The 25,306-nt window shown below is 40.4% G+C and overlaps 4 protein-coding genes across 7 annotated transcripts; 2 read left to right on the plus strand and 2 right to left on the minus strand.

Annotated features, from left to right (window-relative positions):
- Positions 1–432: 432 nt before the first annotated feature.
- On the minus strand, positions 433–3,084 carry LOC138909069 (uncharacterized). The gene is made up of 4 exons (XM_070200147.1): positions 2,919–3,084; positions 2,282–2,332; positions 1,570–2,129; positions 433–1,233 (listed from the first exon to the last, which is right to left on the minus strand). The coding sequence occupies exons 1-4, from the start codon at positions 3,082–3,084 to the stop codon at positions 433–435; spliced, it is 1,578 nt and encodes a 525-aa protein (XP_070056248.1).
- A 1,804-nt stretch (positions 3,085–4,888) lies between these two features.
- LOC104095919 (uncharacterized) lies at positions 4,889–6,771 on the plus strand. Of its 4 annotated transcripts, none has more exons than XM_070190682.1 (4): positions 4,889–5,170; positions 5,256–5,477; positions 5,635–5,814; positions 6,299–6,771. In XM_070190682.1, exons 1-4 carry the CDS (start codon positions 5,165–5,167, stop codon positions 6,350–6,352), a joined length of 462 nt encoding a protein of 153 aa, XP_070046783.1. In that variant the 5' UTR covers positions 4,889–5,164; the 3' UTR covers positions 6,353–6,771. The 4 variants fall into 4 exon arrangements, with proteins under 4 accessions (XP_070046783.1, XP_009600462.1, XP_009600464.1 ...); XM_009602167.4 differs by having other exon boundaries at positions 5,027–5,170; positions 5,253–5,477; positions 5,608–5,814; XM_009602169.4 differs by having other exon boundaries at positions 5,027–5,170; positions 5,253–5,477.
- Positions 6,772–16,254: 9,483 nt separating this feature from the next.
- On the minus strand, positions 16,255–17,007 carry LOC138909070 (uncharacterized). The gene has a single exon (XM_070200149.1). It carries the CDS (start codon positions 17,005–17,007, stop codon positions 16,255–16,257), a length of 753 nt encoding a protein of 250 aa, XP_070056250.1.
- A 5,724-nt stretch (positions 17,008–22,731) lies between these two features.
- On the plus strand, positions 22,732–23,373 carry LOC138909073 (uncharacterized). The gene has a single exon (XM_070200157.1). The coding sequence runs from the start codon at positions 22,732–22,734 to the stop codon at positions 23,371–23,373; it is 642 nt and encodes a 213-aa protein (XP_070056258.1).
- Positions 23,374–25,306: the final 1,933 nt, after the last annotated feature.

A 25,306-nucleotide genomic window follows, 5' to 3' on the forward strand; every position in this document is an offset into this window, starting at 1 on the left:
AGCCTAAGGGCTACCCTAACTCGAGTTCGAGCAACCATTCTCACTCAGAGACTATTTATCAAGCCCAAGGGCTACCTTGATTCAAGATCAAATTATTACCCCGAATCTAGGACTACGTATTAAGTCTAAGGTCTACCTTAATTCGAGTTCGAACATTCACTCAAGGCTTACCGATCAAAAGCGGTCGAGGGCAGTACTTACTATGAATCCTTACCATCTCAACCTTGGACCTTCGAATACAACTTCATAGTTTTATGCTAAGGCGCTTTGACCTTTGTATAAATCAACAAAAGACAACAGATTCAGAAGCCATGGAAGGGAAAAAGTTATATATATACATCAAAATCTTTTACAAAGGCAACACAGCCCGAAAGAAGTTATTTACAAAGGCCGAAGCAGCCTCGATAGAAATAACAAAAACTAGTTAAGATCCTAAATGGCTTGGTCTTCATCGCAGACCACGTCCTCGGGATCTTCCTCACCTTCAGATTCGTTCGAGCTATTGGAGTCTTCCTCAGGAAAGGCCAACCTTCGAGCCCTGTTTTTCTCTGCCTTGGCATTTTCAATTTCGGCCTCGACATCGAAGCCCTGAGCACTGACCTCCTCGAGATCTTCTCTCTGAGCCTTCCATTTAGCATGTTCGACCATGCTCTTGGCCTTGGCCTGATTAACCTCAACGTCATTCCTGAACTGGGCCACTTTAGCATCAGCTCTTTTATTAGCCTCGGTCACCTCAGATCTGACTACTTCAAGTTCATTAGCCAAGCTTTCCTTATCTGAAGTGGACAAATCTAACCGGCTTTGAAGCTCTTTAACCCTCTCGATCTGCACCGAGGTATTTTCTTTTACAGCCCGAAGCTGGGCCTCAGCCGACTCCAATTGCGCTTGAACAGCCTCTTTTTTGGAGGCAAGGATATCCATATTTTCTTTGAATTTTTCCCATTCGGCCATTAGCTCATCTACCTGCAAATTGAGCCGTCCGATCTGTTCAAGCCTCTGTCGAACCTGCAGAATCGGATTGTCAGTGGTTATCTCCAATTCGTCTTTACTATCGTGAAGAATTCGGAATACTTGATAGCCCATCTCCTCGTGCTCATCACGAGCCGCTGCCAAATCTGCTTGAAGCTTCTCGCTAAGAAGTTTATAGGAGTCACTCTTCTCAGTGAGCTCCCGAACCTCGGCCTCATTCTCCTCTCGGATTCGGAGGAAAGCCTCGTGATGCAACACTGAAGCCTACAAACATGGAAAAAATGTTAGAATTACCTGCAACAAGTATAAACAGCATAGATGCCATCGAAGTTACCCGATTCAGAGCATGCTGGGCCTCGTTGAAAAGGCAGGCGGGTCCTACCGCATTTATCACTGCTTGATCCTCTTCGGTCACTAGGGACCGAAGGTAACTAGCAACCCTTGGGGGAGAGAAAATTCGGGTATCACCACCTTTCGCCTACGATCAGGATCAATACTCGGGGCCAGGAATCGGTCCACCAGTTTTGGAATCGATGAAGACCTGGTAGAGCCTGACCATTATATTTTCTTTGGAATCGGTAATCCACCAAACCCGATAACCTCCTCCGAGGCAGCTGACTCGAGCCCATCCAGAAAACTGTGGATATCGGTCGACTCCTGAATGCCCTCGTAGGATCGACCTTCCATCATACTGTCCTCACAGATCATAGCATCCGAAATCTGAGGGGATCCGCTGACATCAACTATCCCGAGCTCATCCCTTGAGATATCTTTTGCTGCTCGAGAAGTCCTACCCTCGGTCTCCCCTTCGACCATCCCAGCTCGAGACCGAATAGTCTCGATTTTTTCTTGTTCCGGAATTATGGCCAGGGTTCCCTTATTCACTTCCGCTGATTCTGAAGATTGTTGTATCACAACATTAGCCCGTACACCAGCTAATTCCTTTTCTACTTCTTCGGGCTCGTCCCTTAATCGGTGGATAGATTCCGGAAGCATAACACTAGGGCCCCCCTTTAGCTTGCGATATTTCTTCGCCGGTTTTTTCTTTTTCGAGAACGGGGATCTCGGTGAATCTTTTCTATTCTTTTCTTTAACCTGCTTCGGGACAGGAACCTCCTCATCACCAGATGGGGGCCTCATGGCAACGTCCTTCCCAAGTCCTAAAAAAATGGGGAAAAGGGGGTTAAGCAAGTAAAGAAGAGCAAATAGCAAACAAATTAAGAGAGAGACTTACCATGACTACGGGCCTCCCATCGACCCTTTGATAATTCCACCCAAGCGTGCTCGGAGTACGGTCTCTACAGCACCAAACCTTCAACCCATTGTTTAAGATCAGGAATCGGCTCAGGCATCCGAGCCACAACTGTTACAAAAAAGAAAAAATGGATCAAGAAAAAAAAAGGCAATTGCAAAATTAAAACGAACAAAGGAAAATAAGTGCTCAAGGTTCATAATCCATTCCTCAGGAAATGACATGTCATCGGCAGGGATCAGGTCCGAGGTTTTGACTTGAACAAATTGGCCCATCCAACCTCGATCACGAGTCTCGCCTATGCTCGAGAACGACGCTTTGGTGGCTCGGCGAGCAAGCTTGATTAACCCTCCTCGATAAATTCGGGGACTATAAAGGCGCATAAGGTGGTCGAGGGTGAAAAGACACCCCTCGATTTTGCTCGAGAAAAATCGGAGAAGAATCACTATTCTCCAAAAAGAAGGAGGGATCTAGCCGAGGGTCACGTCATATCTCTTGCAAAAGGCGACGATGACAGGGTCTAAAGGACCCAACATGAAAGGATAAGTATAAATACTTAGGAACCCTTCCATGTGGGTAGTAATTGATTCATCAGGCAATGGGACTACCACATGCTTATCGCCCCAATTGTATTCTTGTTTTACTTTCTCGAGAATTTTATCGGTGATTATACATTGGTACCTCGACATCGGCTCACATCGGCCCGATACCGATGAAGGTTTTTCAACCTTAAAGTCACTGACAGTTGAACACCCAACCGGAATGAATTCCTCAGGGCGAGGCTCCGCCGCATCCTCACCGCCGGCGAGCCGTGATGAAGAAGCAACCTCTTTTTGTGGAACGATTTTAGATGTTTTGGCCATCTAAATTTTTGTGAACAAGGAAAAAGGGAGATTGAAGTATTTGGTATTTTTGAGAAGAACAAGCAAAGAAATTCCAAAACCTGGAAATAGGAAACTTTGAAGAAGGCGATGGACTGTGAAGATTGGAATGAAGAAGGTTTGAAGGTAAAAGTTTGAAATAGTGAAGAAAGAGGCTATTTATAGATTTCACAATGACAGTTCAAAATTGACAGTGGCCGACCATCGACTGACGCGCATTTAATGCCTTGGTAACTGAACCGATGGGAAGTTTGTCACATACGTCACAATCGGGTTCGTCGCAGACGTCAGCATTCATCTAGTCAGAGGTTGAAAAATCATATTGTTTCTCGGCACCTTCTTTCCGAGAAACGAGGGGACTATTTGTATATGGTCAAAATCGAGTTTACCTTTCGTGTGATTAATCAAGATTGGAGCATGATGGACTGAGGTTCGTCATCATAATATCGAGCTCGAAGACCCAGAGACCGATCAATATCGAGCTGGAGTCAATATCGAGCTCGAGACCTAGAGACCGATCAATATCGAGCTCAAGTCAATATTGAGCTCGAGACCCAGAGACCGATCAATATCGAGCTCGAGTCAATATCGAGCTCAAGACCCGAAGACCGACCCATACCGAGACCGGCTGAGACCAAGATCGAGCCAAGGGACAAAAGAGCCGTTATAGTCGCATTTGGGGAGAGAATCTTGGCAGAAATTAACGAAAAGTTAATTAATTAGTCCATCATAGAATCCCCACTATGTATTTTTTATTATACCTAAAATTGAATTCCCCCACTATATTAAGAGTGGTTATCATTTGTAAGAGGAGAGGCATTGATACACACATTCATTCTAAGATATACAGAAAACGGAGCTAATACTATTTTTTGGGTGGCTTTTGGTATTTTAGTCAAATTGTTTCCTCTATCAATCGTTTTTCATCAGATTTGGAGGTGATTAAACTTGAAGGCTTAGGCAAATTAGTTCATCTGGTTTGCATTCATTTCTTTTATAACTAATTTCAATATACATTTATTTATCTTTTCCGATTTGTACCAATTCATACCACGTATCCTTAGAACTACGTATAAATTCAACTTTATCCGTTTTTCGGATAAACAAACTTCTAATTTCAATTCCATGAGTCATACCAATTATTAGAGCCCTTTACTCAAATATAGTGGGAACAAAAATGCATAGTTAAGTCAGGTGAATAGTGAATAAGATAGTTTTTACCTTTATTTGGTAACAATATTCTGTGTTGTTTTTTAAAAAAATTTATTAACTTTGGGTTGTGGTTTAATGATTCCATTTTCCTCTTCTGTTTATAATTTCTTGGGTAGTTAATAAAACTAGGGCACGGAGCACCCAGCATTCGTGTAGGGTTAAAAAGTGTACTTCAGATTTAGACCTTTTATTTAATAGGGTGTGTGTCATTTGCTCTTTTCTGAGAAACTACTTTAATTTATCGACCCTGTGTATAACATTGGAATATACACCGTCTTAACAAAATGCAAACAAACAGAGAATTAAATAAAGCTATGCTACATTATTGTTGGCTCCAGGTCCCCCCCTTCTATTTGCCCTTACTTGTTACTTCTCTGTCCCTCCTGTCTATTTCTCACATTTTTTTGGATATCTAGACGTTTGCCTTTCTGTGTTTCTTGCCTTTTTTTCATATGTGTTATTGCTTTTTATTTATTTATAGAAAACAGTTTCTCTATTTTTTCAGATAAGAATTGTGTACATATTATCCTCCTCAAACACTACATATAAAATTTGACTGGATTTGTTATGGTTGGATCTTACTTTTTTTTAAAATTTCATACTACAAGTATCTAATTGAATCCTCAGTACCCGACTGCTGTAACCCTCCATTCCTTTACCTTTAAAAACCCAACAACAGTGACTCGTCTCATAAAGCAACCCCATTTAAGGCCCCTTTAAAAGAGCCCTACCGTAATACCACAAAACGTAGTCCTAGTTGATTTAAAGCAAGGAAATAAACAAAAAGATTGTAAGTTTGAACTCCATTGTGAGGTCAATCTTGCTGATACTCCACCATAGCACCGCCAAAATGGAAGTAAGCACTCATCTCCGCTTAATGTTTTTTTATTGGTTAACTTCATGAGTTTATTTTGTTTGTGATTTGTGTTTTTTCTTAGCAGGGGAGCAATTATTACTTCAAGAATAGGAGCCATGTTCCAGCATTTGGTAGCTGGGATTGTAACGATGATTTCCCAATTCCTTTCACACAGTGCTTTGAATCAGCTAGACAAGCTGATTTGCTTCAATACAGCTACTCTGAAGACCGTGATTTATACGTCGCCGGCGATCTGTACCAGAATGATATTGTAACTCCGACCATGATCGTCGTTCCTCGTCGTAAGGTAATTATTACGGAGGGAACATCTTTTGGTCTGTAGTTAAACAGAGAGTTGAAAGCATTAAATGTTTTTAATTTTGCTACTTTATACGCATGTCTTCTGAAATACTCTTCATTTCTCTACATTTAATAAGTTCAATGGAACCATTTGGAAAAAGCAGATGAAAGCAAGTAATGAAGCAGTTGGAAAAGCAGGAAAGGACAAATGGGTGGTGTGTGACTATGAATATGAGTATGATGTGAAAGAAGCAGCAACTCCATCTCCACCACCACCTAAAAGGGCAGTAGATGAAGATCTTTACAAGATTTCCCCTGAATTGCTCTACGCTAAGCCTAAAAGGGTACGCTATTCTTCTCCTAATCTTTATTACTCACTTTTTAATTTAGAGGGACATGTCCTATGTACTTAACCTACAAAGTGAAGATGATCGCCTTCTTTACTTTTAATTTCTTGTTCACACCAACTAAATCTTTTTCTTCTTTTCACTTTCAAAGTTTTAATGAAGTCAATTCCTTCACTAATAGAATTCTGCCGCTAGTAATTTGTAGTCTTTTAGATTTTTTTTGTGTGTGTACGAAATACAAGATAAATGTAATTCTTGTTATACGCAAATTTACAATCATTTGCAGTACACATGAGAGATCCAAAAGAGCTACTAGCAATTATTGTCATTTTATAAAGAACAAAAAAAAAACATCTCAAATCTAGCTAACTCCATTGTCTAAGAATATGTTATCATATTTAACATTTTTTTGTATATGATACCTTTAGACCTCCTTTTGCTAACGTTTTTCTTTTTATGTTCTTTTCCTAACTCTTTGTAGAAAGGCATTAGGGGTTTCTTTTCAAGCTGCTTACTGCCTATTTGTGCTTCTTGATCCTCAAGAAGCTAACAAAGCTTGCAAACAAGAGAAGATTCAGAGCATATAGGACTACTGGATTCATATTGAAGGGTAGTTTCGTTGTCTATACTATAAAATTAGTGTATAGAGGTATTTTCTTGGGGTTTTTTTAAAAGCAGTAGTACAAAGTGGCCCAAAAACAGATACTTAGTAGAATGTTGGCCAGCCCAAGAAGATAAATACCCATCATTATCTTATGATGATCACTGCGAAGCCTTCTCTAGTCTCTACTCTATTGCTAGTATATATGTTTCTTTTTGCTAAGTATTTGGATGTCCTACTCCTACTGAACTAGCGTTTCGCTTCTGTAATCTGAAAATATCATAGAAGGGGCAGTATTGGAATAGGGATTAAAAGGCTAAAATTACTTTATGAGAAAAGTTCTTCCCTCTGCCTTTTCCTTCTTTATCCTTCTATGCTTTTATTTTTCGCAGAGACCTTAATTGATAAAACTAGAAGTGACAATCTGCTCAAATGTGTTATTCATTCTTCTAATTCCTACTGCTAATAGAATATTGCTCACTAATTAAATTTTCAAAGAAAAGGTTACCACCTCCAACAAATCTTCGCAATCATGCGCTATTGTAAATTGCACCAATTAAGTTGTGGTAGCTTTACTAGCTGTCGAGAAGTGTTTCTAAATTGGAAAAACCAAAAGGGGGGAGAGAGAAATAGCGGGGCTTGCATGGAAAAGCTACTCGAATTTCTCGCGAGTATGGTCAACAAAAGTCTTCGTAAGCACGGGCTTAAAGAACAAAGAAAAGAAAAAGAAGACTAAGCCATCTCGTCTTTTGCTAAAGTTTTTCCTTTCTGATAGAGTATGTTTTGTTTTTTCTTTCGCTAAAAGAGGAATGAAGGGTCTTATAAGGAAATAATTAAAGGTGAGTGAAAGCATTGAACGAGTTGAAATGCGAAAATGCTAAAAGGAGAAGTAAATTAAAGTGCATGGAATAAATAGTCTCTACAACATGGATGCGCCTTTTCTTAGACGAGTTCCATGTAGCATATATTATATGAATACTCAATCTTTATTGTTCACTGGCTAGACAACCAGCACTTGAACGTCAGGTTGTGCCGATATTCAGCTCATCAGTTTGGACCCGTGGCTGAATCAGAATTTTGCACAAATTTTTCAATTTGAAACGAAAGTAACCAACTCGAAAAGGAAATACATACTCCTATAACTTAGTCATTATAGTTTATAGATGGTTACTTTCCGAACTGCAGCAGTACCGGACTAGTCCTTAACGAAAAAGCGCAAGGCGGAAAATCAAAACCTTCCTATGTGTACGAAAGGCTTGTTGTGGTGAGGAAGTTAAAACCCACTAAGTGTGAGCCGTTCGTGGTAATCGAAGGTTAAAATCACACATGAGTGCATGTGAAAAATCACTTAGTTGCGTGTGCTCAAGAAAATTAAACTTGAGCTAGTGGAACCCTTCGAGCAAAGGGAAACTGGACATAGGCGTGGCCCAACTAGTATAAAATTGAGTTTAATCTGGAATTTTCAGAAATCACTATTATTTAGTGTTATTAACCTTCTATAACTATCATATACATAATTACTTTTTATAGCTACAATTCAATTGTTACAATAGTGTATTCACATGTATTCGCGATGATGTATTCATGAATACATCAGCACAACGCGCCTAAAATCAGAGTTGTCCAGATGTACGCGCATATATTCACATGTATTCGCGCTGCTGTATTCATCAATACAGCAGTAAAAAGCGCCTAAATCAGGTTAGTCCAGCTGTACGCGCATGTATTCACATGTATTCGCGCCATGTATTCATGAATACAGCAGAAAAAAACGCTTAAAATCAGGGCAGTCCAGCTGTACGCGCATGTATTCACATGTATTCGCGCCATGTATTCATGTATACAGGTGTACGCACATGTATTCACATGTATCCGCGCCATGTATTCATGAATACAGTAACGGCAATCCCTTAAAAATAGGTATGTTCAGCTGTCTAAGAGAGAGGAAAAACATAAATAGTGTATTTCATACCTTATTTCATGCTTCAATGGTAGTATATACTATAAAATACTTATTTTTTTATAAAATATAAAAGGTAGCTATAGAAAATAATATTTTAAAATAATTTTGATTTATAATAAATAGGGTATGAGGTAAAATTTCCTTTATTCTTCGCCATCTTAATATCTTTATTTGCACATCTGTAGTAAACAATTTTCCCGAAGGTCGATAATTTTCCCAAAAAGTGTATTTTCACAAGAACGTAAAGTTTTAGTTAACTATGACTATTACTAATAGTTGACTCAGTATTTGCAAAATATTTGAAAACGCAAGAAACATCATCATGGCTCTTGCGTGTTTTAACCGCGAGCATAATTACTTTATGGATCTGTTGAACTGAGACAAAACCTGAATTTTAAGGCTCTAAAGAAAGCATGTGGGAGGGCCAAAAGCGAAAAGAAAAGCTTGAGGTTTTCGTGATTGATTCTGGACTGCCAAGTGCCAAGGCCCTCTTCATTAAGATGAGGGAAACAAACCCATTAAAAAGGGTTAGGGTGTACAAATGAAACCGATAAATCGCACCAATCCGATAATTCGAGTCAAACCGAGAAAAAAAATTCGATTATGATTTGGTTTGATTGGTCTGGTGTTGGAAAAAAAATCCCGACGATATTTGGTTTGGTTTGGTTTTAACTAAAAAAAGTCGAACCGAAACTAAACCAACCCGACATTATATGTATAAAAGTTTTAAATATATTTAATACATAAAAATATTTATTGTAGTGTAGTTTATAAATATTTCTTAAGCTTTTTCATAATTTTATCATTTAACGTATTATTTCAAGCTTGGACTTATAATTTTTGGATGCTCCAATAAGTTTTATAGTCCATAAATGTTAGTAACTCAAATAAATCTTAAACCAGAATCAAATCAATACTAATGATAATAAAAGACATTCAATTCAATTGTACAATGAATGAAAATAGTGTTTGATATCTATTTTTTAGTTTTTCCATAGTTTAGATAAAATGCATAACTTATTTTTCTTTTAGTGTTTAGTCATGTAAATAATAGTACTTATTAGTCGTACTTATTTTAGCAATTTATTAGTAATTTTAAATTATGTTTGTTTTCATTATGGCTTATAAATAATATTTATTTTATGTGATTTTCTCATCTTTATTGTTGAATATTTTAGTACAATGCCATGAATCGTCTCATATTTATGCTATTTTATTAAAAAACACCTTATATAGTTCTGTCTTACTAGGATTAAAGAAATATTTGGAGCACAAATTCTATATTTTGTGCTATGAAAACTTTATGAAAAAAAAACTCGAAACAACCCGAAAACCCGAAACACTCGAGATTTAAAAATTCGACTTTTATTGGTTTGGTTTGGTCTTTAGATTTAATAACCCGATATAATTGATTTGATTTGGTAATTAAAAAATCCAAACCAATCCGACCTATGCACACCCCTAAAAAGAGTGAAGTATACAAATAACCCTTAAAGTAGATGGTCTTGAATTTTTGTCTCCGCTTGTCTTATGGGTAGAACTTTAAATTTAACAAGTGTTGCTCTCTCGCTTGCCCCATGGATAATAATTTTAACTTTTAACCTTAAAGTTCTACTCACGAGTCAAATGGGGTCAAAAGTTAAAGATCACGCTACTAAGTGCCATGTCTCAGGATTAAGTGTAATGGAGGCTCGATAGAATTTCCTTAGAATTTCATTTTCTGCACTCACTAGGAAATCTTCTTTGTACCTGTAACATAAAAAGTACAAACGTTATAGTTCAAACTGAAGGAGGTTACACGTATAGAACTGTTAAGCTATGATCTTCACTTTCAAAAACTTCTTTTTTCGAGTGAAATTAATGCCCAAACACTACTAGAACTTTCACAAACTTATCTTTTACTTAAATATCGAATACTTTTTTCCCCCTCAATATCAACTCATACTGTCCAAATGAATGCGTGTGGGAGGGCCTAAACCGAAAAGAATATGTTGACAGAAAGTAAAGTAAAAACTAGTAAATAATTTCAGTTGAATAGACAAAATTAGACATGAAAAAAGTAAAGCTTTGAAGATTAACATTTATTCAATCAACATTGTAGTGGCAACTGGAGGAGAAGGGAGCAAACCCATTCCAAGTAGGACTAACTATTCTTCAAGGCCCAACAGAGTGTTCTTAGGCAATCCATTTATTGTAGTACTACTTATTGATTGATCACTCATTTAGGTCGGACAAAAGAATATCATATGGTGCTTTATGCAACAAAAAACATTTAGTTGCGAATTCCCAAATTATTATTAAGGTTTCACAAAAACAAAAAACCAAAAAAACAAAGCACAAACAAACAAGATTTTGGATAAAGTTTTCAACTTTTCTACTAGGAAAACTTGAAGAGTACCTTTTTCACGATCCAATTTTATAATAGGCCGTGATGGCGCCTAACGTTGCCACTAGGCAAGTCAACTATGAACTAGTCACGTGATTTTCTCTTTTTAACAAGTTCTTTTCCAAGTAATTAAACTTTTCTTAAATTAAAAAGAATTTGAGAAATAACATATTTAAAATAAATAACACGAAAGCAATTGTGTGCAATCATAATCATAGAACAAAACCAAAACCGCAAGTCTACTAATGTGTGTCAAAACTTGGTGTCACAAGTGTATGAGCATCTAGTAGAATGTACAAAAGAATACTAGTCTATTGTCCGAAGTGAAATAGACAGAAAAATACAATCAAAAGAAAGATTCTGGCTGCTGCAGAACGGGCTTAAAAGGCAGCTCATAGTGAAGCCTCAAAGTGGTAATCAAGTGTGCGGCTGGACCGATATCCAGATGCACCTACCTCAGATCCTACACATTTAAGTGCAAGAGTGTAGCGTGAGTACATAAACAACATGTACCCAATAAGTATCCAGTCTAACCTCGAAGAAGTAGTGACGAGGGGTCGACCTTGAAGTAGTGTCAAAATTTTAATTAAGCATGGATTACATGAAAAATACTGAAAATCCAATAACAGGAAACAGTAAATAATCCCTTCGCGAATATTAAGTCCCAAATTTATTTTTCATCATTTAACAATTTATATCTCAAGCCAAAGAAGCAATATCAATTATAATTGGTTCGAGAGATTTATCATGCGCAAATTATGCTGAGGTCGTACGGCCCGATCCAATATAATATTTAAACTGTGCACTGTCGAGGGTCGAACGGCACGAACCATAGATGCATCTATTTGTTACCGAGGCGTTCGGCCCGCTCCACAAATAGAAAATATTTTAAGAAAAACACAAATTCTCAATAACAATCAAGTGTTCCATTCACAATTTCAAGTAAGTGAAATTTAATTCATTTATCAGGTTTCAAAAGACTTAAGCAATTAAGTTAACAAGTAGGGTACAAACATTGTAAGTATAGCATGATATGGGTCCTAGACTACCCGGACAATAGCATAATTAGTAGCTGCGTACGGACTCTCGTCACCTCGTGCGTACGTAGCTCCCATGAATGGAAGCACATTTTAATTCAATTCACCTATTTGGTTAATTCCCTCTTACAAGGTTAGAAAAGAGACTTATCTCGCCTCAAAACCTACTTTTCGGTCCAAGATTACGCTCAAACCCTCAATTTGGTGCCGAAAAATCCAAAACTAATCAAATGGTATATAAACTAATCAATACATGTTCAAAAGTTCATATTCCAACTATTAAAGTGATTACCCAACCTTAAATGTAAGATTCCTAAAATTTACCCCCGGGCCCACGTGCCCGGATTCCGAAAAATTCCAAAGAAAATTGTTACCCGTAACCTTACGAACTCAAATATATAATTTTTATTAAATTCCATAACAAATTTCGTGGTAAAATCTAATTTTTATCAAAAATCTATGTTTTCACCTAAAGCCATGATTTTCACAAATTTACATGTTATAATCTACTCATAAGCTATGTATTTAACTCATGTTATGTAGAAATTACTTACCTTAAAGTGCTAGGTGAAAAACCCCTTTCAAGAGCTCCAAATATCGCCCAAGAGATGAAAGAAAATGAGCTAAATGGCCTAAGTCCCGCATTTAATAAGGTTGTGTACAGGTCGCACATGTCGCATTTGTGACACCTGGTTCGCAAATGCGACAAACTCATCGCAAATGCGAACTTGGGCTCCCACTGCCAAGGTCGCAAATGCGACCAAAGTGTCGCAAATGCGAACACTGCCCAGCTCAAGCTTCTTCGCAATTGCAAAGCCTTCCTCGCAAATGCAAGATTCGCAAATGCGAATAAATTCTCGCATTTGCGAGACCTGTAACAGCTGCCAAGAAACACCAGAAAAACTGAAGTTTTTCTCATCCTCCCGAACATCCGAAACTCACCCGAGCCCTCGGGACTCCACACCAAACACACACAAAAGTCTAACAACATCATACAAGCTCGCTCGAGCGATCGAAACACTAAAATAATATCAAAAACCACGAATCGGACGCCAAAACGCATGGATTAACTCATGAACTCAAAAACTTCTAAAAGTACTTCCGCGCGTCCGATTTCTATCAAATCAACTCGGAATGACACCAATTTTTGCGTGCAGGTCTTAAATCATATTATGTACTTACTCCAACTTCCGGAACCGGAATCCAAATATGATATCAAAAAGTCCACCCTCGGTCAACTTTCCAAAAACTTCAAATTTCTATTTTTTACCATATGACCCCGAAACGACCTACGGACCTGCAAATCCACTTTCGGACGCGCCCCTAAGTCCTGAATCACCATACGGAGATATTCCCATGCTCGGAAACTCAAATGGACGTCTATAATGTAAAGATCCACTTTAACCCAAACTTAAAAAATTCACCCAAAATGCCAACTTTCACTATTAGGCGCTGAAACGTTCCCGAGTCATCCAAAACCCGATACGAGCATACGCCCAAGTTCGAAAACATCATACAAACCTATTGGAACCATCAAATCCCGATTCCGAGGTCGTTTACTTAAAATATTGACCGAAGTCAAACTTAACCTTTTAAGGCCAACTTAAGGAACCAAGTATTTCGATTTCAGCCCGAACCCTTCCAAATCCCGAACTAACTATCCCTGCAAGTCATAAAAGAGTAAAAGCACGTACAGGGAGTCTTATTTAGGAGAACGGGGTTCTAAAAAGCAAAATGACATGTCGGGTCGTTACATTTTCCACCTCTTAAACAAACGTTCGTCCTAGAACGGGTCTAGAATCATACCTGGAGTGCTGAAAAAGTGTGGATATATGCTCTGCATGTCTTCCTCGACCTCTCAAGTCGTTTCCCCGACTGGTTGGCTCCTCTACTGGACTTTTACCGTAGAAATATTCTTGGACCTCAACTAGTGAACATGTCTATCAACAATGGCAACTGGTTCCTCTTTATAACCCAAGCTCTTATCTAGCTGAATTGTGCTGAACTCTAACACATGTGACAAGTCGGCATGATACCTTCGGAGCATAGACACGTGAAAAACGGGATGAACTCCCGATAGACTGGGAGGCAAGGCAAGCTCGTAAGCAATCTCCCCAACTCGTCTCAACACCTTAAATGGGACTATAAACCTTGGGCTCAACTTGCCCTTCTTCCCGAATGTCATGATTCCCTTCATCGGCGAAACATTCAAGAGAACTTTCTCACCCACCATAAATGATAAATAACGCGCTTTCTGATCCACGTAACTCTTCTGTCTGGACTGTGCTGTACGAAGTCGCTCCTGAATCAACTTTAACTTTTCTAAGGCATCCTTCACCAAATCAGTACCATATAACTTAGCCTCACCGGGCTCAAGCCATCCGATGGGCGAACGACATCGCTAACCATACAAAGCCTCAAATGGAGCCATCTCGATACTGGATTGGTAACTATTGTTATAAGCAAACTCGGCCAAAGGCAAGAAATGATCCCACTGACCTCCGAAGTCAATCACACATGTCCTAAGCATATCCTCCAAAATATGAATTGTTCGCTCCGACTGCCCGTCAGTCTGCGGATGAAAGGCTGTGCTGAGCTCTACACGGGTCCCCAATTCACTTTGTATTGCTCTCCAGAAATGTGAAGTAAACTGAGGGCCTCTATCTGATATGATGGAAATTGGCACACTGTGCAACCGAACTATCTCCTGAATATAAATCTGGGCCAACCTCTTTAAAGTATACGTAGTCACAACCGGAATAAAGTGTGCCGACTTGGTCAATCTGTCAACAATGACCCAAACTGCATCGAACTTCCGCAAGGTCCGCGACAACCCAACTACAAAATCCATAGTAATGTGCTCCCACTTCAACTCAGGTATAGTCATCTGCTGGAGTAGGCCACCTGGCCTCTGGTGCTCATACTTAACCTGCTGGCAATTTAGGCACCTAGCTACATACTTGACTATGTATTTCTTCATCCTCCGCCACCAATAATGTTGCCTCAGGTCGCGATACATCTTTGTAGTACCTGGGTGAATGGAATATTGAGAATTGTGTGCCTCATCTAAAATCCTCTCCCTCAAGCCATCGACATTAGGAACATATAGACGACCCTGGAGTCGCAGAACACCATCCTCGCCGATAGTAACCTCTTTGGCACCACCCTGTAGTACCGTCTCTCTGAAGACCAATAAATGCGGATCATCAAGTTGTCGAGGCTTGATCTGTTCCAAGACTGGGCAACGATGCATGCAAGAACTCAGCTGGGCTCTGAAATATCTAACCTCACAAGACTGTTAGCCAAGGACTGAATGTCAAAGCTAGTGGCTGCTCCTCTGCTGAAATGAAGGCCAAGCTACCCATACTCTCTGCCTTTCTGCTCAAGGTATCCGCGACTACATTCGCCTTGCCTGGATGATAAAGAATGATGATATCATAATCCTTCAGTAACTCAAGCCATCTGCGCTGCCTCAAATTGAGATCCTTTTATTTGAACAAATGCTGCAAGCTGTGATGATCAGTGTAAACCTCACAGGACACCCTATAAAGATAATGCCTCCAGATCTTAAGAGCATGAACAATCGCGGCCAACTCCAAATCGTGCACAAGATAATTATTCTCATGGGGCTTCAGCTGACGTGAAGCATATGCAATAACTCGCCCCTCCTGCATCAATACACAACCTAAACCAACGCGTGAAGCGTCGCAATAGTATACATCCCCGAGCCGGAAGGTAACACTAGAATTGGTGTTGTAGTCAAAGCTGTCTTGAGCTTTTGGAAGCTCGCCTTATAGTCATCGGACCAACGGAACGGAGCACCCTTCTGGGTCAATCTAGTCAAAGGTGCTGCAATAGATGAGAAGCCCTCCACAAATCGGCGATAATAACCTGCTAACCCCAAGAAGCTCCTGATCTCAGTCAATGTAGTAGGGCGAGGCCAACTCTGAACTGCCTCAATCTTCTTCGGATCCACCTTAATACCCTCGCCTGATACAACATGCCCCAAGAATGCTACAGAATCTAGCCAAAACTCACACTTGGAGAACTTAGCATATAGCTTCTGTTCCCGCAAGGTCTGAAGCACCACTCTCAAATGCTGCCCGTGCTCCTCCATGCTACGTGAGTAGATCAACATGTCATCAATGAAGACAATGGCAAACGAATCAATATATGGCATGAACACCCTGTTCATCAAATCCATAAATGTCGCTGGGGAGTTAGTCAAGCCGAAGGACATCACTAGAAACTCATAATGGCCATATCTAGTACGGAAAGCAGTCTTCGGAACATCCGAGTCCCGAATCTTCAACTGATGGTACCCTGATCTCAAGTCTATCTTAGAGAATACCCTAGCACCCTGCAACTGGTCAAACAAATCATCAATACGTGACAACAGGTACTTGTTCTTGATGGTGACCTTGTTCAACTGGCGGTAATCAATGCGCATCTACATATGCCCCTCTTTCTTCTTCACAAATAAAACTGGTGCACCCCAAAGAGATACACTTGGTTTGACGAACCCCTTTGCTAGCAACTCCTCAAGTTGTTCTTTCAACTCCTTCAACTCTTTCGGCACCATACGGTACGGTGTGATAGATATAGGCTGGGTACCTAGAGCCAAGTCAATACAAAAATCGATATCACGATCCGGTGGTATGCCTGGAAGATCAGAAGGAAACACATCGGAGAACTCCCGGACTACTGGCACCGAATCAATCGCCGAGGTCTCTGCGGTAGTATCCCGAACATAAGCTAGATAAGCCAAACAAGCCTTCTTGACCATATGTCTAGCCTTCAGAAAAGAGATAACCCGACTAGATATACTGACATACGAACCCTTCCACTCCAATCTAGGCAACTCTAGCATCGCCAAGTTAACAGTCTTGGCATGGCAATCAATGATGGCGTGATATGGGGATAGGCAGTCTATGACCAGGATGACCTCAAAGTCGGTCATATCAAGCAATAGAAGATCCGCTCTAGTCTTATATCCATAGAATGTGACCACACAAGATCGATAGATATGATCCACAATAACAGAATCGCCCACAGGAGTAGACATATAAAAAGGAGTGCCCAAGGACTCACGAGGAATATCCAGGAAATGAGCAAACAGAGATAAAACATATGAATAGGTAGACCTTGGATCAAATAATATTGAAGCATCCCTACCACACACAGAAATAATATTTGTGATCATGGTATCTGAGGCAACTGCATCTGGTCTGGCTGGAAAAGCATAGAACCTAGCCGGGGCGCTGACTAGCTGGACCCCACCTGTCTGGGCTGCAGCTGGCTTTCCTCTACCTGCCTGGACCCCACCTCTAGGACTCCCATACCCTCCTATCCTCCGCCTCTGGGCGGCCGGACTACTCGTGCTATAATCATGAGCTGCTGGCCCTGTTGCACTGCCTTGCCCCGAAGCCTAGGGAAGAATCTCCGCACATGACTGAAATCCCCGCACTCGAAACAACCTATCGGTACGGTGATCTGTTGACCTGAAGTCTGACCTTAATGGCCTGAATACCCACTGGAAGAACCTTGAATGGTCGGTGGGCGGTATGAACTCTCCGGCATGGCGCTAAAGTAGGCACTAGAAGAACCATGATGGCCTGAGTACCCACTGGAAAAACCCTGAATAGTTGGTGGGCGGTAAGAACTCTCCGGCATGGCACTAAAGTAGGGTCTCGCCGGAGCACCCCGAAGAGGCGGTGGTGCTGGATATGTGGGCCTGCTAGGCTGACCCCTCCCAAACTGGCCTCAACCCCCTGCCGGGGCACCTCTAAACTCCCCAGAATAACGGACCCCCGTGTCCCTCTGCATCTGTTTTCTACCTCTCTGACGGTAACCCTCAATCCTCCGAGCTATCTCCACTACTAGCTGATAAAAAGTTCTCATCTCTACCTCCCGGGCCATAGTAGCCTGAATACCTGTGTGCAACCCCGCAACAAACCTCTGCACTCGCTCCGCCTCAGTAGGAAGTATCATAAGTGCATGGTGACACAACTTAGAGAATCTCGCCTCATAATCGGTCACTGACATCTGACCCAGCTGGAGCTGCTCAAACTGAAACTGCATCACTTCCCTCTGAAAGGGTGGAATATACCTGTCCAAGAATAGGCGTGTAAACTGGTCCCAAGTCATGGTAGGAGAACCTGTTGGCCTGCCAAGAAGATAAGACTGTCACCACCTACGGGGCCCTGCCCTCAAACTAGAGAGTAGTGAAATCTACCCCTTGGGACTTCAATATCCTCATGTTGTGCAGTCTGGCCCTGCACCGATAAATGAGGTCTTAGGGATCCTCATGTCTCTCACCTTCGAAGACAGGAGGGTATAACCTAGTCCATCTATCTAATAGCTTCTGCGGCTCGCCGGCCGCAGCTGGTCTAGGCTCAGGTGCCGCTGCTGTAACTGGCTGGGCATCGCCCACGGGTAGTGCACCCGGGGTCTGATATACGGCAACCGCATGTCCTGGAGCCTGAACAGTAGGGGTCTGTGCTCCCCCTACCTCCTGAGATGTGGCTAGGTCTGCTATAAATAAACAAGCATGTGTCATAGAATCCATGAACCGTAGCACACGGCCCATGACCTCCTGAAAGCCCGGTGCTGACATGAAATCGACCGGAGCTGGCTCTGTTGCGGGCACCTCGCCCTACTCCACAATAATAGGATCCTACATTGGATCCGGTGGTGATACAACTGGGGCAACTCTGGGACGTCCTCGTCCCCTACCTCGGGCAGGTGCCCTTTCCTGACCATTGCCTCGGCCTCTAGCAATATGGGGAGCAGCCCCTCCCGGGTTTGGAAGGTCCGTCGTGCGCGTTCTCACCATCTGTGAGAGAATAAGAGAAGAAACTTAGTACATCATCAACTGCACGATAGGAGATGAATGAAGAGTAGTTTCCTAACACCCTATAGCCTCTCGAAGATAAGTACGGACGTCTCTGCACCGATCCGCAAGACTCTATTAGGCTTGCCGATAACTTGTGAGACCTACATGAACCTAATGCTCTGATACCATGTTGTCACGACCTAATTTTATAATAGGCCGTGATGGCACCTAACGTCGCCGCTAGGAAAGCCAACTGTGAATTGGTCACATGATTTCCTCTTTTTAACAAGTTCTTGTCCAAGTAATTAAACTTTCCTTAAATTAAAAAGAATTCGAGAAATAACAGATCTAAAATAAATAACACGAAAACAATTGTGTGCAATCATAATCATAGAACAAAGCCAAAATCACAAGTCTACTAATGTGTGCCAAGACCTGGTGTCACAAGTATATGAGCATCTAGTAGAATATATAAAATAATACTAGTCTAGTGTCCGAAGTGAAATAGACAGAAAAATACAATTAAAAAAAAGACTCCGGCTGCTGCAGATCGGGCTCAGAAGGCAGCTCACTGTGAAGCCTAGAAGTAGTAATCAAGTGTGCACGCCGGACCGATATCCAGATGCACATGCCTCAGTTCCTACAAATTTAAGTGCAAAAGTGTAGCGTGAGTACATAAATAACATGTACCCAGTAAGTATCCGGTCTAACCTCGAAGAAGTAGTGACGAGGGATCGACCTTGACACTTACTAAGGGCTAACAATAATATGTCAAAATTTTAATTAAGCATGGATTACATGAAGAATACTAAAAACCCAACAACAGGAAACAGTAAATAATTCCTTCACCAATATTAAGTCCCAAATTTATTTTTCATCATTTAACAATTTATATCTCAAGCCAAAGAAGCAATATCAATTATAATTGGTTCCAGAGATTTATCATGCGCAAATTATGCTGAGGTCGTACGGCCCGATCCAACATAATATTTAAACTGTGCACTGTCGATGGTCGAACGACACGAATCATAGATGCATCTATCTGCTACCGAGGCATTCGACCTGCTCCACAAATAGAAAATATTTTAAGGAAAACAAAAATTCTCAATAACAGTCATGTATTCCATTCACACCTTCAAGTAAGTGAAATTTAATTCTTTTATCAGGTTTCAAAAGACTTAAGCAATTAAGATAACAAGTAGGGTACAAACATTGTAAGTATAGCATGATATGGGTCTTAGACTACCGGGACAATAACATAATTAGTAGCTACGTACGGACTCTCGTCACCTCGTGCGTACGTAGCCCCCACAAATAGAAGCACATTTTAATTCAATTTATCTATTTGGTTAATTCCCTCTTAAAGGTTAGAAAAGAGACTTACCTCGCCTCAAAGCCTACTTTCCGGTCCAAGATTATGCTCAAACCCTCAATTTGGTGCCGAAAAATCCAAAACTAATCAAATGGTATATAAACTAATCAATACAAGTTCAAAAGTTCATATTCCAACTATTAAAGTGATTACCCAACCCTAAATGTAAGATTCCTAAAATTCACCCCCGGGCCCACGTGCCCGAATTCCGAAAAGTTTTGAAGAAAATTGTTACCCATAACCTTACGAACTCAAATATATAATTTTTACTAAATTCCTTAATAAATTTCGTGGTAAAATCTAATATTTATCAAAAACCTATGTTTTTACCTAAACCCATGGCCTAAGTGGCCTAAGTCACGCATTTAATAAGGCTTTGTACATGTCGTAGATGTCACATTTGTGACACCTAGTTCGCAAATGCGACAAACTCATCGCAAATGTGAACCTGGGCTCCCACTCCCAAGGTCGCAAATGCGACCAAAGTGTCGCAAATGCGAACACTATCCAGCTCAGGCTTCTTCGCAATTGCTAAGACTTCCTTGCAAATGCGAGATTCGCAAATGAGAACAAATTCTCGCATTTTCGAGACATACAACACCTGCCAAGAAACATCAGAAAAACTGAAGTTTTTCTCATCCTCCTGAACGTCCGAAACTCACCCGAACCCTCGTAGCTCCACACCAAACACACACACAAGTCTAAAAACATCATACAAACTCGGTCGAGCGATCAAAAGACTGAAATTACATCAAAAACCATGAATCAGACGCCAAAACGCATGGATTAACTCATGAACTCAAAAACTTCTAAAAATACTTTCGCGCGTCCGATTCCTATACAATCAACTCGGAATGACGCCAAATTTTGCGTGCAAGTCTTAAATCACATTACATACATACTCCAACTTCCGTAACCAAAAACTATACCTGATATCAAAAAGTCCACCCTTGGTCAAACTTTCCAAAAACTTCAAATTTCCATTTTTCGCTAAATGACCCCGAAACGACCTACGGACCTGCAAATCCACTTCCAAACGCCCCCTGTCCAGAATCACCATACGGAGCTATTCCCAGGCTCGGAATCCCAAATGGATGTTTATAATGTAAAGATCTACTTCAACCCAAACTTATGAAATTCACCCAAAAATGCCAACTTTCACTATTAGGCGCTGAAACGCTCCCGGATCATCCAAAACCCGACCCAAGCATACGCCTAAGTCCAAAATCATCATACGAACCTATTGAAAGCGTCAAATCCTGATTTTGAGGTCGTTTACTCAAAACGTTGACCGAAGTCAAACTTAGCCTTTTAAGGACAACTTAAGAAACCAAGTATTCCGATTTCAGCCTGAACCCTTCAAAATATCGAACTAACCATTCTCGCAAGTCATAAAAGAGTAAAATCATGTACGAGGAGTCTTATTTAGGGAAATGGTGTTCTAAAAAGCAAAATGACATGTCGGGTCGTTACAACCTTCCTTTCGAATTGTCTTATTCCTTTCTTTTTCTTTTTCTTTTTCTTTTGGGTAATAAGACGAGAGTTTGATTGATTATTACATTTCATGTTCTCTAATGTGTCCATCTCTACTGATAAAGGCAGTATAACTCTACATGCTTTCATTGTATATATAGCGTTCGTGTTTATCTACTGACTGCAAATATAATTCTTCATTCTAGTTTTGACTTCTGAGACATCGAACATCTCAAATTGGTATGTATGTAATGGTTTCAAATTCCTAAAAGAATTTACAATGATTTTGAGAATGATAGGTTATGTGTCCTATTATATTTTGATGATCTAACAAACTTAATGATAAGAACCAGATAGAGAACCTGTTCCACATCCTCAACGTGCTCAAGATCAACAAGTCTCAAGTCTAAGACATATTCAAACACTCAGAGTCTAATAAATAACAGAGGGAACAGATGGACAACAGTTCCCTTGCTGACTGTACCAGTCAGCTCTCCACAGTTGTAAAGTGATTGCAATTGTTCCTCTGAACACATGCAACGGTGCAAATAGTGCAGCAGTCACTTTATGGGAAATGCCCTTGTACCAAATATATTTGCATCATTCAAGTAATGTCACTTGTGTAATATTAACATAAATCAAAGGGAAAACAAAACACTTGCACATTCCAAAATTCATCAAGTGTGTCGTGGACTTGCAAGTGATCTCCAGGCTTCAAGAATAAAGAACAACATAACGAAGGACCAGTTTCTAGCATTGTATCATCACATATCCCTAGTTGTGTTGTACCTTTGTTAGTGTGATTAAATTATAATTCCTACTTATCTTAGCTAGAAGCATTGTGTAGAAATAAATTGTAAAATCATAAACCTTGTGTTTGTATCTTGGCTAGAATTAGTCGAGTTGTGAACTTTGTAATAGAGTTATTACAAAGAGGCTTGTAATAGAGTTAGTACAAGTGGGTAAGGGATTAAGGTTTTAATTCCTAAGTTACAATAGGTTGTAATTTCAACTTGCTTGGTAAGTGAAGTTGAAATCCTACAAGTGTAGGTCGTGGTTTTTGATCCCGTGAGCTGGGAGTTTTCCACGTAAAACTCTGTTGTGTCATTTACTTATCTCTTTGTGTGTGTTTCTGTGAAAATTGATAGAGAACCTGGTTCTCTATGCAGTTTGGTGGACCCTCAGTTCCTATCAATTGGTATCAGAGCAGGTTCTTTCTATCAGGCTAACAACTAGAAAGGATCCTCATGGTTGCTCCACCAAACTTTGAAGAAGGTCAATCTACCTACAGACCACTAAGATTCAATGGTCAATACTACGGATGGTGGAAGACAGGGATGTATGACTTTATCATGGTTGAAGATTCAGAGCTCTGGGATGCTATTTGCGATGGTCCTTTCGTTCCTATGAAGACCATTGGGGAACCTGCAATGAATGTTCCTAAGACTAGGAAGGAGTACAACGATGCTGACCGCAAGGCTATAGAGAAGAACTTTCGAGCAAAACAAATCCTCGTCTGTGGTATTGGACTAGACGAATACAACAGGATTTCTGCCTGTCAATCTGCCAAGGAGATCTGGGAAGCTCTCCAAACAGCACACGAAGGAACAACTCAAGTCAAGCAGTCGAAGATTGATATGCTAACCACTGAGTATGAACTCTTCAGGATGAAAGATGATGCGTCCATTCAGGACATGCACACTCGCTTCACCTCGATCATCAATGAGCTCCATTATCTGGGAGAAATCATTCCAAGGAACAAACTTGTCAGGAAAATACTCAGCGTATTACCTGGTTCCTGGGAAAGCAAAGTAAATGCTATCACGGAGGCAAAGGATCTACAAAAGCTAACCATTGATAAACTCATTGGTAATCTGAAAACTTATTAAATGAAGAAGAAAAAGGATCATGAGAGAAGAGAGCCCACAAGGGAAAACAACCTGGTCCTCAAGACAGACAACAATGAATCAAGTTGTGAGGATGTTGATATGGCTTACCTGACAAAGAGATTTCAGAAGATGGTTCGCAGAAATGGAGGCATTCCAAAGAGGGGTAGCTCCAGCAAGCCAAGAGGGTGTGACTTATGTCATAAGTGCGGGAAGCCAGGACATTTTATCAAGGATTGTCCCATCCTCGAGCAAGACCAGTACAAGCACAACACAGATAAAATAGCCAAGAGGAACCCGGTACCAGACAAAAGATTTAAGAGAAAAGAAAATGCTGCCAATGTTATGAAACAAGCTCTTGCTGCATAGAGAGATTCTTCCAGCGAATCTGGAGAAGATGATGCACAAAGTAATACCTCTGTGATGTCAGTTGAAAGTGAAGCAACTGATTATGATTCTATCTTTTCCCTGATGGAAAAATCTGATGATGATGAAGACAATAATGATGATGAGGTAAACTTTCTAGATGTTCAAAGAAATCTGAAGTCTTACTCTAAGAAAAAGATTATATCTTTGGCAAATATTTTAATTGATGCTTATCGCAATCTTATAAATGATAAAAATACTTTAACTATAGAGCTAGGAGAGGTAGAAAATGAGAGAGATGATTTGGTAATCGTAGTGGCTGACCTAAAAGAAACCATCGAGGTTTTAATGAAAGAAAAGATTGTTCTGATTAAAAAGGTTGAAGTCCTTGAAAATGAGAGAGATGACTTGTTGGTAGTCGTCATGGACCTAAAAGAAATAATAGAGGAACTAAAAAGGGGAAACAGTTCTAGGACTGTCCAAAAGGGTAAGGAAGTTGCAAGTGAGGCACACATTAATCTTGAAAATGAATTCAAATCTGTGAAACCTAGTCTGTGTGTTGAACTTGAAAGAATCAGACAGATTCAAGAAGATCTAGGCAGAGTTAAAAATGACCTAGAAAAATCTCTAAAATGGAGGCGGTCCTCTAATACAATTGCAGCAATGTATACAAGCAATAGTGGGAACATAGCAAGTATGTTACTGTCCCTGATAATTGGCTTTGCACTCATTGTGGCAATACTGGTCACTTTAAAGAAAACTATAAGGCTTGAATTTAGTCCCAAACGAAAAACAAGGTTTTTATTGAAAAGGTAATTGCTGCTAAGGAACCTGATCCCTCTGTTAAAAAATGTGTATTGCCTGCCTGGCCAAAAAGAAGTTTAATTCGCCCTTTTTCTCACTACAAGGGACCCGAACTTGTTTTGGTTCCTAAGTCTAATCCTTGATTCTCTTGTGCAGGGAGCAGTGAAAGGAAGCAACCAAAAATGGTACATGGATAGTGGTTGTTCTAAGCACATGACTGGAAGCATCGATGATTTCCTTTCACTCAAAGCCCTGCAAGGAGGGAGTGTGTCCTTTGGCAACGGCAAAAAGGGATACATTCTGGGAGTAGGAAGAATTGAGAAGTCACTCACTCACTCAATTGAAAAAGTGTACTATGTGAACGGCTTGAAATATAGCCTACTGAGCGTATCCAAAATCTGCGACACAGGAAACAAAGTGGAATTTGTGTCAAAAGTCTGCACAGTCACAAACCTTGTGACTGGTGAAGTGGTCCTGATGGCAAAAAGATACAAAAACATTTATGTTGCTGATTTTGAGTCCTTGCAAAATGGGATCTCACATGTCTTAGTGTTGTTGATGATAATGCTGAACTATGGAACAGAAGATTGGGTCATGCAAGTTTTACTTTGCTGAACAAATTGGTCAAGAAGGACCTCGATCGTGGCCTGCCTAAGTCAAGCTTCAAAGATCACAAGGTGTGTGATGCATGTGTAAAAGGAAAGCAAGTCAGGTCCTCCTTCAAGCCCAAAAAAGAAGTCAACACCTCAAGGCCACTTGATCTTCT

This window comes from Nicotiana tomentosiformis, chromosome 1 (genome assembly GCF_000390325.3).
Source record: "Nicotiana tomentosiformis chromosome 1, ASM39032v3, whole genome shotgun sequence".
NCBI lineage: Eukaryota > Viridiplantae > Streptophyta > Magnoliopsida > Solanales > Solanaceae > Nicotiana > Nicotiana tomentosiformis.

What these genes read in the sequence shown, in the direction of transcription:
- LOC138909069 (XM_070200147.1), bottom strand. Translation starts at nt 3,084, where the DNA reads ATGGCCAAAACATCTAAAATCGTTCCACAAAAAGAGGTTGCTTCTTCA. An exon ending in TTCATCGGTATCGGGCCGAT is followed by an intron (nt 2,333 to 2,918) that starts GTGAGCCGATGT and finishes TTTTTGTAACAG; the next exon opens with TTGTGGCTCGGATGCCTGAG. An exon ending in TCTTAAACAATGGGTTGAAG is followed by an intron (nt 2,130 to 2,281) that starts GTTTGGTGCTGT and finishes CCATTTTTTTAG; the next exon opens with GACTTGGGAAGGACGTTGCC.
- LOC104095919 (XM_009602167.4), top strand. An exon ending in TCGTCGTTCCTCGTCGTAAG is followed by an intron (nt 5,478 to 5,607) that starts GTAATTATTACG and finishes ACATTTAATAAG; the next exon opens with TTCAATGGAACCATTTGGAA. An exon ending in TCTACGCTAAGCCTAAAAGG is followed by an intron (nt 5,815 to 6,298) that starts GTACGCTATTCT and finishes AACTCTTTGTAG; the next exon opens with AAAGGCATTAGGGGTTTCTT.
- LOC138909070 (XM_070200149.1), bottom strand. Translation starts at nt 17,007, where the DNA reads ATGATCACAAATATTATTTCTGTGTGTGGTAGGGATGCTTCAATATTA.
- LOC138909073 (XM_070200157.1), top strand. Translation starts at nt 22,732, where the DNA reads ATGGTTGCTCCACCAAACTTTGAAGAAGGTCAATCTACCTACAGACCA.